At 53.3% G+C, this 12,982-nt stretch overlaps 1 protein-coding gene across 1 annotated transcript; it reads left to right on the top strand.

The window, feature by feature from the left end:
- Positions 1-3,869: 3,869 nt before the first annotated feature.
- Mmp9 (matrix metallopeptidase 9) lies at positions 3,870-11,303 on the top strand. Its single transcript, XM_055596193.1, has 13 exons — positions 3,870-4,010; positions 4,382-4,614; positions 4,839-4,987; positions 5,250-5,378; positions 5,495-5,668; positions 5,868-6,041; positions 6,376-6,552; positions 6,682-6,837; positions 8,022-8,298; positions 8,432-8,571; positions 8,841-8,991; positions 9,096-9,199; positions 11,072-11,303. Exons 1-13 carry the CDS (start codon positions 3,870-3,872, stop codon positions 11,188-11,190), a joined length of 2,124 nt encoding a protein of 707 aa, XP_055452168.1. The 3' UTR covers positions 11,191-11,303.
- Positions 11,304-12,982: the final 1,679 nt, after the last annotated feature.

The raw sequence follows: 12,982 nt of genomic DNA, 5'->3' as shown, positions 1-12,982 counted from the left end.
ATATATATATATATATATATATATATATATATATATATATATATATGTAAGTACCATGGGATTATGTATGGAAGGAAGACCAGATGAGGAGGATTAAGGTAGATGGCATTGGATGGGAACTGGGATATGGATGATGAGGTTATTGAGACAGTGTAAGTGAAATAGCTGAAATATCTGCCCGACCCAAGGTCAATAAGGCAACTGTAAATCTAACAGGTATCTATGTCTTATTATTTGTGATAGCGGGTTAACCAATACTGCCGTGATAATCTTACAGCTAATAATAAACATTATGTAGCCCAACACTTAATTTTTTTTTTCACCACAGCACTCACGCACACACAGACACACGCACACAAACATTACTTATTAAAGTTTATCTGTGTATGTTTGTGTTTGTGGCACAGGGGTCAGAAGTCAGAGGCCAGCTTGTAGGAGCTGGTCCTCTTCCGCCAGGGGAGCCTCTGGGATGAAATCAGGTCCGAATGCTTGGTGACAAGCTCCTCTACCTCCCGAGCCATTTCACTGGCTTTCTGGTACCTGATTATTCACTCTCTTCTCCGCCGGACTGTCAGTCCAACAAGCAAGGAGACTAAAGGGTAACTACTAGCTTACTTCTTTTCTCCTTTTCTTCCTCCTCCTCCTTTCCTTTCGTTTTTGAGCCATGAGCTCATGTAGCCCAGGCTGGCCTAGAACTTGCTGTGCCACCAAGGATGATCTTGGACTCTTGACGCACCTTCTTCTGACACCCGAGGGCCAGGACATAGCCCACTTCTTAGCATAAAACTCAACAAAAAATATATTGAATAGCTTGTTTCATTTGTTTGTTTGTTTTTTGAGACAGGGTTTCTCTGTGTAGCCCTGGCTGTCCTGGAACTTGCTTTGTAGACAAGGCTGACCTCAAACTCACAAAGATCTGTCTGCATCTGCCTCCCAAGCGCTTGGATCAAAGGTGTGTGCCACCACTGCCGGCCTTGTTTGTTTGTTTGTTTATAGCAGGGTCTCATGTAGCCCTGGCTGGCCTCATACTTGCTATGCATTAGGGATTGGACTTGAATTCTCGACCTTCCTGCTTTTACTATCCAAGTGGTGGAGCTGCTAAATTAAGCAGTTATTAAACATTTGAGTGATGGTCCAGGCCTTCAATCCTAGCACTCGGGAGGCAGAGGCAGGAGGACCTCTGTGAGTTCAAAGCCGGCCTGCTCCACAGAGTGCATTATAGGACACCTAGGGCTACACAGAGAAACCCTGTCTCCAGAAACAAACAAACAACAAATGAGGATCATCACCAATGGTTTTGAGTATTTGATGAAATTTTTGGACCACTTACAAAGAAAAATCATCACACACTGGAGGCTCTTCCCTCCCTACTCACCCAAGGAACATTTGGCAACATTGCTCATTGCCACAAAGGTCATAGGTGGTGCTGCTGGCACCAGAAGGAAGAGAGGGTGAGGGCACCTCTAGACACACTGTGGTGGCCAGAGACATCCCCGAACAAAGAACCATCAGTCCAAGTATTAAGATGTCCAGCCTGATGGATGTGAGTGCATGCCTTTAATCCCATCACTCAGGAGGCAGAGGCAGGAGGATCTCTGAGTGTGAGGCCAGCCTGGTCCATATAGCAAGTTTTAGGCCAGCCAAGACTACTACATAGTGGGACCCTGTCTCAGAAACAAAAACAAGGGTTCCAAGCTTGAAAGACAAGACAAACATACACATGACAAATGGCATTGGTGTGGCATACTACGTACGTAGAGGTGACACATTACATAGACATGATATACAACATAGACATGACATATATGTGACATACAAGATGACATATAGCATAGATGTGACACATAACATGTAACATATAATACTGACAGGACATACATACATAGATATGACATCCACAGACATGGCATTAATCCATACACACAACTTCCTCAGCACAGTTGCCAGCAAGTTGGGATTCATAGATTTCTCTGAGGTTCCTTTCTGCCGCCTAGGTGTGGATCAGGATGGGAGGTCCTCTTAATCTGATTTCATTTTGAATCTTGTATTTTGACCCCATACCACCAAGTCTGTAATATAGCTGCCCTGGATCCCTCCTTCAGCTTATGAGCCCTCAAAGTTGGGGGCCTACAGCTTTATCATGGGAAGGTAGCAGGGGATCAGAGGAGACGGCTATAGGCATTAAGGCCTGGAAACCCACCTCTTTCAGTAACTTGTATTCTGGTCCGCTCGGTCCCATCTTGAGGCAGATGGAAAGCCTCAAGAGTCAGGATGCTCAAGGCTTGAACCCCGGCTCTCTATTTTAATTCACCGTGTGACCACCGCAAGTCCCTTGACTGCTCTGAGCTGACGTTTTCTATTCCAAAAAAAAGCCAGGGTTACTCAGCAAACCAACCTTGTAAGCTAGGCCTGGTGTGCACACCTGTAATACAGTGAGTGCTTGGGAGGCAGAGGCAGGATATGAGGTTGGTGCACAGCGTATCACAGTGTTCAACACAATAAATCACAAAAAAGTGAATTATCACTGTGGCTTGGAGGTGAAATGTGTTGCCCAAGGTGACCATAGTTGGGAAATGGATGGTGAGGTTGGGAAATGGTAGACCCGGGACTGCAATTCAGTGCTGAAGCCCATCAATTAGAAACATGTAAGAGAAGCCCGGGCACACACCTAGTCTCCCCTCTCCACCTCACAGGGCCGTTCATTAGGGAAGCCTGTGAAGATCGGGGTGACAGGAGGCTGTCAGAACAGCTTGCTGAAGGCAGATAAAGGCCCTGCTTTCCCACAATGGCAGGCCAGCGGGCTGCTGGCTAAACTGTGCAGGAGTTTTCCTAGATGGAGAAGGACTAGAAGAGGGGAAGGGTCCATGAAGAACTCATAGCTCAGGGAGAGGGAGGTGTGTGCTCCAGGCCCCACAGAGGCTCAGAGCCAAGAGTACAACAGTCTCCTAATTTCTAGCCCCAAACCTGGTGCCCTTATGAACACTGATGAAAAGCATTTTCCTCTCTCTCTCTCTCTTTTTCTCTTTTTCCTGAGACGGGGTTTCTCTGTGTATCACTAGCTGTCTTAGAACTCACTTTGTAGACCAGGCTGGCCTTGAATTCAGAGATCTGCCTGCCTCTGCCTCCCAAGTGCTGGGGCTGAAAGCATTTTCTGTGTCTTAAGAATCTTCACGTCAATATAGGGACAAAGGCTTAAGAGATGAAAGGTCCATTTTTATTCTTTAGCGCGAAGAGAAAGGATGCTCAGCAGAGGCCAGAGGGAAGGGTGAAGCTTCTGCTCATTCCCCCATGTCCCCTGGGCTCATCTTTCATTTCCCCAAGGAGTCAGCCTGCTGGAGCTAGGGGGTTGCCGAGTGGAATTCCCCAAATCCTGCCTGGAACAGCCTACTCCCAGATGGCAGGAGAGGAAGCTGAGTCAGGGACACGATCAGGGAGGGGGTGAGCTGACAGTGTTGGGAGGGGCTCCAGAGCTCAGCCAAGGAGGGGGGTCTTAGAAGCCCATGGAAGGGGGATCGCAGGCAGTCTTCCGGTCCTCTCATTCACTGCCTTCAGTCCTAGGGCTAGGTGAGTCCTCCATTCCCGATGCCCTCCTCCCCTTTCCCACAAATTCTGCAGTTTGCAAAATTCAACCGCTTCCCTGAGTACTGTGGTTTCCTGTGGGTCTGGGGTCCTGCCTGACTTGGCAATGGGAACTGTGGGCAGGGCAGAAAGGAGGGGTGGTGTAAGCCCTTTCTTTGGGCTGCCCAACACACACACACACACCCTGAGTCAGCAGCCACCTGGAGGAGGGGCGGGGTCACTGATTCAGTTTTCGTGCCTCTTTAAAATCTCTGCAAGGGCAGCTTCAGCCAGACACTGCCATCCTCACCATGAGCCCCTGGCAGCCCCTGATCCTAGTTCTCCTGGCTCTAGGCTGCAGCTCTGCTGCCCCTCACCAGCACCAGCCGACTTTTGTGGTCTTTCCCATGGACCTGAGAACCTCCGACCTCACCGACATACAGCTGGCACAGGTAGACAAATGTCTCAGTGGCCTCAAATATGCATTCTGGTGGATTTGGGGGCGATGGGTATGTCTGGAGAAATAGAGGTACCAGTGTTAGGCAGTGGTGTGGAGGCTGTGGGCAGCGGTGAACAGAATGGACAGATCCGAACTTGCTAGAGCAATTGGGCGGGGATGGGTTTGAAGGTTTGTAGCATAGGCACGGGTTGAAAATGGGGTAGGCATGGTTCAGATCACCTGAGGTGGGAAGGAGTTGTGTTATCTGCAGGATGGGGCAATTCTAGCTGGGCAGGAAGAAGTGGTATTCTGGGCTTAGAGTCCCTAAGCATGTGGCCCAAGGAAAGGTGGGCTGTCTCTGCCCCCCTCTCTCTCCATCCACAGGAATACCTGTACCGCTATGGTTACACCCGGGTAGCCGAGATACAGGGAGAGAAGCTGTCCCTGCGGCCCGCTCTGCTGTTGCTTCAGAAGCAGCTGTCCCTGCCCCAGACCGGTGAACTGGACAGCAGGACCCTGGAGGCGATCCGGGCACCACGCTGCGGCGTCCCAGACTTGGGCAAATTCCAAACCTTCGAGGGCGACCTCAAGTGGCACCACCATAATCTCACATACTGGTGAGATGCTGGGCCAGGTGCAGGTGGCTGGGTGAGGCTGGGGGTGAGTTTGCACCTCCCGGTTGGCTGAACACAAGGAACCTTAGTAAGACGGGTTCCGAAAACCGGAGCACCGAGTCGGTTCAAGACTGAGCTGGGGGGGAGGGGGTAGCCGCTGCCCCGCCCCCTCTCATTTGTGATCCCTGCACGCCCCGCCCCCGCCCCCTCGGGCTTTTCACCTACAGGATCCAAAACTACTCGGAAGACTTGCCGCGAGACGTGATCGACGACGCCTTCGCGCGCGCCTTCGCCGTGTGGAGCGCGGTGACACCACTCACGTTCACCCGCGTGGAGGGGCTGGAAGCAGACATCGTCATCCAGTTTGGTGTCACAGGTGAGACGTCCCGGGCTGGGCGGGCCACGGGAGGGACGACGACGACGGACAGAGTAGAGGGGACAGCGGAGCAGCCCTTACGCCTGCCCCGCCGTCCTTCGTCGCCGCCCCTCCCAAAGGACGCCCCTCGGGCGGGATGGGAGTCGCCGGCGCCTCCCCTTCCTCCTCGCAAGGCCTGGGGCGCTGCTCAGGGGGACGCGGTGGCCTCAAGAGAGCAAAGCGCGCTTGACCGGGCTCCCTTCTTCTCCCACGGCCTCTGCAGAGCACGGAGACGGGTATCCCTTCGACGGCAAGGACGGCCTTCTGGCGCACGCCTTTCCCCCCGGCCCCGGCATTCAGGGAGATGCCCACTTCGACGACGAGGAGCTGTGGTCGCTGGGCAAAGGCGTCGGTGAGCTCCCGAGACTCCTGTGTCCTTCACCCCCACCCCAGCCTCCTCCTCCCAGTCCCGCGGGGGCAGGGGGGGGAGGGCTGGCCGCCCTGACTCCGGTCTCCTTGCTGCCACAGTGGTTCCCACCTACTTTGGAAACGCAAACGGTGCCCCGTGTCACTTCCCCTTCACCTTCGAGGGGCGCTCCTACTTGGCCTGCACCACGGACGGCCGCAACGATGGCACGCCTTGGTGTAGCACGACCGCCGACTACGACACCGACCGCAAATTCGGCTTCTGCCCCAGCGAGAGTGAGTGTGCGCCGGGGGGCGTGGGGACGAGGGCGCCACCTCTCAGGGTCCAGAATCCCCCTTTGCCACCCCTCCTGGCCGTGAGCGGTGCGCCCGGGTTACTCCGCCTCTCTCCGCGGACCCCTGGGTGAAAGGAGAGGAGAGCTGGGTGCCCGGGGGTCGGGGCCGTCCTTGAATGCAACCCCGTGGGTCTCCCCAGGGCTCTACACGGAGCACGGCAACGGGGACGGCAAGCCCTGCGTGTTCCCGTTCGTCTTTGAGGGCCGCTCCTACTCCGCCTGCACCAGCGAAGGTCGCTCGGACGGCTACCGCTGGTGCGCCACCACGGCCAACTACGACCAGGATAAACTGTACGGCTTCTGCCCGACCCGAGGTATCTCTGCCCCCCAGCACTGGTGGCTTTTCCCACCCACTCATTGTCTCTCCACGTTTACCATCCTCCGTCTCTCTCTCCGCATCTCCTTCCCTTGACTCCCGATCCGGCAGCCTTTTTTGTTTGTTTAGCCTTAAGGCCTCTCTCTGCCTCGGTCTCCTATCCCAGGCTCTGCCCACTCGGTGTTTCCTGGCTTCGGCAGTGCTCCACGGCGCCCCTTAGGGGTCAAAAAATAAGCCGCGGAGGTTGTCTAGCTCGGCTCTCAGTTTGGCCTACCCCTGGCACCATGTTAGATCCACCCCCCTGGCTCACTTACGACCCTTGGTCTCTCCAGCCGATGCGACCGTGGTTGGGGGCAACTCGGCAGGCGAGCTGTGCGTCTTCCCTTTCGTCTTCCTGGGCAAGGAGTACTCCACCTGTACCAGCGAGGGCCGCAGCGACGGGCGCCTCTGGTGCGCCACCACCTCGAACTTCGACACTGACAAGAAGTGGGGTTTCTGCCCAGACCAAGGTGGGCGGGATTCTGAGACGGTTCTCCTGGAGTGGGGTCCGAGTCGTCTCCTGGTGGTCGTGGTGGCGGAGTAGCCAGGGCTGGGGTCTTGGCCTGCTGTGTACATCTCAGGCTCCTCCTTCCTTTTAGGGTACAGCCTGTTCCTGGTGGCAGCGCATGAGTTCGGCCATGCGCTGGGCCTAGATCACTCTAACGTGCCGGAAGCGCTCATGTACCCCATGTATCGCTACCTCGAGGGCTCCCCTCTGCATGAAGACGATGTGAGAGGCATCCAGCATCTGTATGGTGGTGAGGCTGGGGGACAGAGTTGGAGGGGCAGAGGAGAGGCTGTGGCTCAGATGGAGGACCAGAGAAGAGGGGAGGGAAGAAATGGAACCTAAGATCCATCTGGGACAGGGCCTGCGTGCCTAGTGACTGCTTGGAAATGGGGCAGCCTAGGTCCAGGTTCAATAGCCAGCCACGGGTCGGGTGTGCCGCCTAGTGGTTAGAGGACATGCTGAGGGCTGTGGAGCAGGCATGAGGCCCTGGGTTGGATCCTCAGCAGGAGGGGTCAGCCCAGCCACTTCATAGGTGAACCTGGGTTGGTTAGTTCCCTCCTACATAAAGTGGTGGGTGATGACAGTAAGCCTCTCACAAGGCTTTGCTAGAGCTAACTGAGGTAGAATGCTGCCTGGCCGTAGTAAGTGCCATCTGATGGTCTGTTGTTTTGGGTCATCATGTACCGTAAAAATGGGGACACTTGCTGGGTGTGGCGAGTAGTCCCTGAGTGCTGTAATCTCAGCACTCAGGAGGTTGAGACAGGAGGGTTAGCCATGAGTTTGAGGCTAGCCTGAGATACATAGTAAGCTCTGGGCCATCCTGGGCTACTTAAGGCTCTGACCCGAAGGTACTTCCAAAGATCAATTTATTTGTATTTGTATGGTTGTTCTGCCTGAGTATGTGTGTGTAACACGTCCAGGAATGTCAGGAGAGGCCAGAAGAGGGTGCTGGATCCTTTAGAACTGGAGTTACAGATTGTTGTTAGTTGCCGTGTGGGTGCTGGGAAAGGAACCCAGGTCCTTCAGAAGAGCAGCCAGTGGTCTTAACCATTGAGCCAGCTCTTCAGCCCCCAAAGGAGTTTGGAAGACCTAGCAGGTGTCTTTAATCCCAGCATTTAGGAAGCAGAGGCAGATCTCTGTGAAGGGTGTGGGGGAGTAGATATTGAAGAGCTAATCTGTAAGGTTATAATGCTCACAGCACTGTTTGACACTCAAAAGACTCCCTACCCTGAGTTGGGGAAGGGAGGGAGATTCTGTTCTGAGAGGCCAGACCCCATCTTCATGGGGCTCAGCTCTGGACACTTAGGTGTGGTGTCTGACAGGGGCCTGCTTGTAGCCTCCATCTTCAAGGGAAGACAGAAGCCGTCATTGCTGGGCTCGGTCACAGGCTGGGGCTATAGAGAAATGCTAACTCCCGGCGTCTTGTTTTAGGTCCTCGCCCTAAGCCTGACCCGAGGCCTCCAGCCACCACCACAGCTGAACCGAAGAAGCCAACAGCTCCTCCAACTGTGTGCCCAACTGCACCTCCCACGGCCTATCCCACAGTTGGCCCCACAGGTGCCCCCTCAGCTGGCCCTACAGGTCCCCCCACGGCTGGCCCTTCTGAGGCCACTACAGAGGCTTTGAGTCCAGCAGACAATCCTTGCAACGTGGACGTTTTTGATGCTATTGCTGAGATCCAAGACTCTCTGTATTTCTTCAAGGACGGGTGAGCAGAAGGGGTGTGTGGATGAGAGAGGGGGCTTGGAGAGGAGCCTGCCTTCGTCTTCCACCCACTCTCCTCCCTAGGCCAAGATTCGGGGCCCTGTTCTATTTTATTTTATTATTTGTCTTCTTCTCAGTCGGTACTGGAAGTTCCCGAATCGGAGAGGAAGCCTGCTACAGGGCCCCTTTCTCATTGCCCGTATGTGGCCAGCTCTGCCTGCAAAGCTGGATTCGGCCTTCGAGGACCCGCTGTCCAAGAAGATTTTCTTCTTCTCTGGTTAGTTTGTGCCTGTCTAGCTCATCTGTTCCTCAGTGCTCGTCCGCTTAGGATAGAGACCCAGCGTCACCCATGAAACAGGGCGCCCTGTTTCTCTCTCGGCAGATGTGATTTGACATTTATGGGGGGAGATTGAATTTCAGTGCCTCTTGAGTATCTCAGAGATACTCTAGATACACTAGGCCTCTCTGGCTTCCCCCTCCTGACATTCAGTGAGACCGCGCCCCACCTCTGTGTCCCCAGACCGATGTGACCCTTCTCTTCTCCAGGGCGCCAAGTGTGGGTATACACAGGCGCGTCAGTGCTAGGCCCCAGGCGTCTGGAAAAGTTGGGTCTAGGATCAGAGGTTACCCAGATCACCGGGCTTCTTCCTCGTCATGGCAGCAAGGCTCTGCTGTTGAGCAGGGAGCGTGTCTGGAGGTAAAAGCGACCGCGGCCACCGGTAGGGGGAGCCCTGGCGCCGCTCACCCGGAGCCCTGCAGTCGGGAGCGGGAGGGGCTCATCGCTTGTCTGCCTTCCTGCAGGTTCGACTTGAAGTCACAGAGGGTGGATCCTCAGAGCGTCACTAGGTTGGATAATTTGTTCGCTGGTGTGCCCTGGGACTCACACGATGTCTTCCAGTACCAAGGTGAGGGTTGCTGATGCTGGCTCGGGAGGGTACCTTCATGAGATTCTACTCCCCTAACACACACATAAACAGGCGTGCGCACACGCGCGCGCGCGCACACACACACACACACACACACTGCGCTCCCTCTCTTGGCCAGTTTCTCATCTGGAGAGAAAAAGCCCTTGGAGACTGAAGGGAATGCTCTAGATGAAAGCCCTGTAGAGTGCACCCCATATTCAAACAGCCAGATCTAAGTCCCAGATTGCTTGCATCTCTTTCTCTTTTGGGAACTCTAGAAGGCTCTTTATCTTTATTTTTATTTTTTATTACTAAACAGTAACCAAGGGCCTGTAGTGTCCTGGACTGCCACTGGGGATACACCGAGAGGCAAGACAGTTCTAGCTCTCTTTGGTCAAGTCACTGCCTCAATTGGTGCCTCAGTTCCCCCATCTGTAAAATACAGATATTATCTAAAGTTGTATTTGTTTACTCTTTTCTGTTTTGGTTTTTCGAGACAGGGTTCTTTATGCAATAACTCTAGCTGCCCTGGACTGACATTGTGGACCAGGCTGGCCTCAAACTCAGAGATCCACCTGCTTCTGCCTCCTAAGCGCTGGGATTAAAGGCGTGCACTACCATACCTGGCTTTGTCTACTCTTTTCAGCATTCAACCTCTATCAGTTGACAGTCTTGGGCTGATCCTAAGGATCATATCTCCCAAATCTATCATTTTCAACCATCAACTTTATAGCCCTCCCACCAACCATACTTGGTTATCCAGTAACCTTTAACATATTCTTCAAGAGTGGGGAGGGGTTAGGAGTGGAGAGCCATGGTTCTGACGGTGACCCCAAACGGATGCAAAGGTGGAACTCACATGGCCTGACCGCTCTCCTGTCTGCACTTCCAAGTCCTCATCTCCTCCCCATATTCCGGACGTTTTCTCTGCTCCACCTATGCTTGCTGCTCTTTGAACAGATGAAGGTCATTCCTAGCTTAAGGCCTTTGGGCTGGTTGTTTCCCCGTTAAGAAGGCTTCTCACCTACACTATTGCCAGGCTGCCTCTCTCTCATCCTTCAGGTTTCAGCACCAAGGGTTCCACCTCAAAGAGTCTCTGCCCTTCCCTTATTATTTATTCACGTCTTTTCATATCTCACTATATCTTGAGATCTTGTCTGTATTATTCTACTGTATTCCTCAGGCCTCTCACAGTACTTGGTACATAGCCCGATGCTCAGTAAATATTTGTTGGATGAATGGATAAATGAATGAATGAGTTTGTCCAATGAATGTTGTTAGGTAAATTGGCCTGGGCGTTAAAATACTACCCGTTCACTAATCTGCTGATTCAATCATAACTTATATGTGGAACACCCACTATATACCAATGTTTTGGGTATCAAGGGTCTTGCCCTCCAGCATTTCACAGGCAAGTAGAAGAGATGTAAAAACTACAGAAAGATACAGAAAAGCCAGGAGGGGTGTGTCTTAGGGTTCTATTGCTGTGAAGAGACGCCATGATCATGGCAGCTCTTAGAAAGGAAAGCATTTAATTGGGGCTGGCTTACAGTTCAGAGGTTTAGTCCGTTGTCTTCATAGTGGGAAACATGGCAGCTTGCAGGCAGATGAAGTGATGGAGAGGTAGCTGAGAGTGAGCAGCAGGAAGAGAGAACCACTGGGCCTGGCCTGAGCATCTGAAACCTCAAAGCCCACCCCCCAGTGACACGCTTCCTCTAACAGGGCCACACCTCCTCATAGTGCCACTCCCTGTGGCGCTGTGGGGGCCATTCTTATTCAAACCACCACAGGATGGTTGTAGAAATCTCGTTCCTGTATCTGTGGTGAGGGAGTGGAGGATTCAGCTCTCCTGTGCCCCCGTGTCTCCCACAGACAAAGCCTATTTCTGCAAGGACGAGTTCTACTGGCGTGCCAGTCTCCAAGATGAGGTGAACCACGTGGACCACGTGGGCTACGTGACCTACGACATCCTGCAGTGCCCTGTGAACTAGGGCTCCTCTTTTGCCTCAGCAGTGCATTGTGGGTCTCTAGAGACCACCCCAGAAGGAAAGGAGCTGGTTTGCCGGATACAAACCGGCGATCTCTTCTAGAGACTGGGAAGGCGTGGCGGTGGGCTGGGCCCTGTCTCCACACCTTCCTTTTTTGTTGGACTGTTTCTAATAAACGTTGATTTCCTAACCTTTACCGGCAACTTTAATTAATCGGCTTATCTGCATTGTGTATATGTGTGTGCCCGTGTGTGCGGAGGTCAGAAGACGGCTTTGTAGAGTCGGTTCTGTCCTTTCGCTTATTTTTTTTGTGTGTTTGTCTTGTTTTTCAAGACAGGGTTTCTCTGTGTAGCCCCGGCTGTCCTGCAGACCAGGGTGGCCTTGAACTCACAGAGGTCCATCCGCCTCTGCCGCCTCAGTGCTGGGATTAAAGGCATGTGCCCCCACAGCCTGCTCTGTCCTTGTAGTTTTGCGTGGAATCTGGGGATTGAACTCAGCTTCTCCTGCTTTTGTGGCAAGCACTTCATCTTGCTGAGCCTCCTCACTGACTCCAGCCGTTTTTATTTATTATGTATGTGGTCATGCTCACATGTGTGTATTTAACTGAGAGAGTGCTCGCCGTGGGCCAGGCATTGCTCCAAGCTCTGCATAAATATTAAGGTATTCAGTTACCCCTACTGGAAGGTATTATGTAACCATGTCTCCCTACCTCTGAGGACACCACTGAGCTATTCACTCACCAAGCATTTATTGAGAGGATCCCTAGCGTTCTGTACTGGCCACTAGGGACAGGGGAATATTGGTTCTTCCTTCATGGCTCTCTCAGGGGCTCTCAGTGTTCTGGAAACCTGCCCAAGCCAGACCCCAGACTCCGCTCTTGCACTCACAGGGGAAACCCTGCGGTTGCTGGCGGCAGCATCGTGCTTGGAGAGTGCAAAACATTTGTGCTAGAGACGTGGTGGTGGTGGGGTGTCCGTGTGTGGCGGTTTAGGTCAGACAATGTCTTCTAGCCAGGATGACCCCTTAGCTGGAACTGACCCAGGAGGGGAGCAGTCTCTTAAATAAACAAGTATTTATTTGTGTATGTGTGTGTGTGTGTGTTGATGGCTCAGGGCCCTGGATCCCCTGGAACTGGAGTTGCAGGCAGCAGTGTTACCACGCCGGTGTTGGGAGCCAAACTCTGATCCTCTGGAGGAGCAGCAAGCACACTTAACTCTGAGCCCTGTCGTCTGCCAGCCATCCTGCCAAACCATCAACCTGAAAACGGACCCACCTTTCACCCTCACACGCGTGCGCATGAAACGGCACGTACAAGGATGGTGGTCATAGCGCTCAGGTACTGAGAAACTAGCATTGTGGACTGGTGGACTCTGTGTCCACCAGAAGAGCCCAAGGGTCAGCACGGGGGCTCACTGCCAGCAAGAGACTAGAAAGAGGAGGGGAGGATGGTCAGACAATTGTGTTCTGGCTGATGAGGCCAAGCAGGGAGTTTAAGGAGGAGTTTAGAGAACACCTCTCCCCCCCCCCCCCCCAAGCCTCCGCTCTGGGGTTGCTCCTCTCCCAGCTGGTCTATTCCTAGCTCAGGAATGAGCCGCTCCCATCTGCACACAAGCACTCCCTAACACGCCTTGTTTAAAACCTCTCTCTCTGCCCTGTCTTCCCTGGGATACTATGCCGCTTCTCTGCTCCCGGCCCACACACAGTAAGACTCACCCACAGGTGGGTCCTCCTCATACCTCTCTGCCGTTCCCACGCTCTCAACTATTCACCTCTGGCTCCTGCCTCACAGGGCCAC

Source organism: Psammomys obesus, unplaced genomic scaffold (genome assembly GCF_907164565.1).
Source record: "Psammomys obesus unplaced genomic scaffold, mPsaObe1.curated_primary_1811, whole genome shotgun sequence".
Classification (NCBI taxonomy): domain Eukaryota; kingdom Metazoa; phylum Chordata; class Mammalia; order Rodentia; family Muridae; genus Psammomys; species Psammomys obesus.
Note: the sequence above shows the minus strand (reverse complement) of the source record. Positions and strands in the feature narration are given on the sequence as shown.

Excerpts from the sequence above, each read along its gene's own strand:
- Mmp9 (XM_055596193.1), top strand. The coding sequence starts at position 3,870 with ATGAGCCCCTGGCAGCCCCTGATCCTAGTTCTCCTGGCTCTAGGCTGC. Across the intron at positions 4,615-4,838 it reads CACCATAATCTCACATACTG|GATCCAAAACTACTCGGAAG; the intron begins GTGAGATGCTGG and ends TTTCACCTACAG. Across the intron at positions 6,042-6,375 it reads CGGCTTCTGCCCGACCCGAG|CCGATGCGACCGTGGTTGGG; the intron begins GTATCTCTGCCC and ends TGGTCTCTCCAG.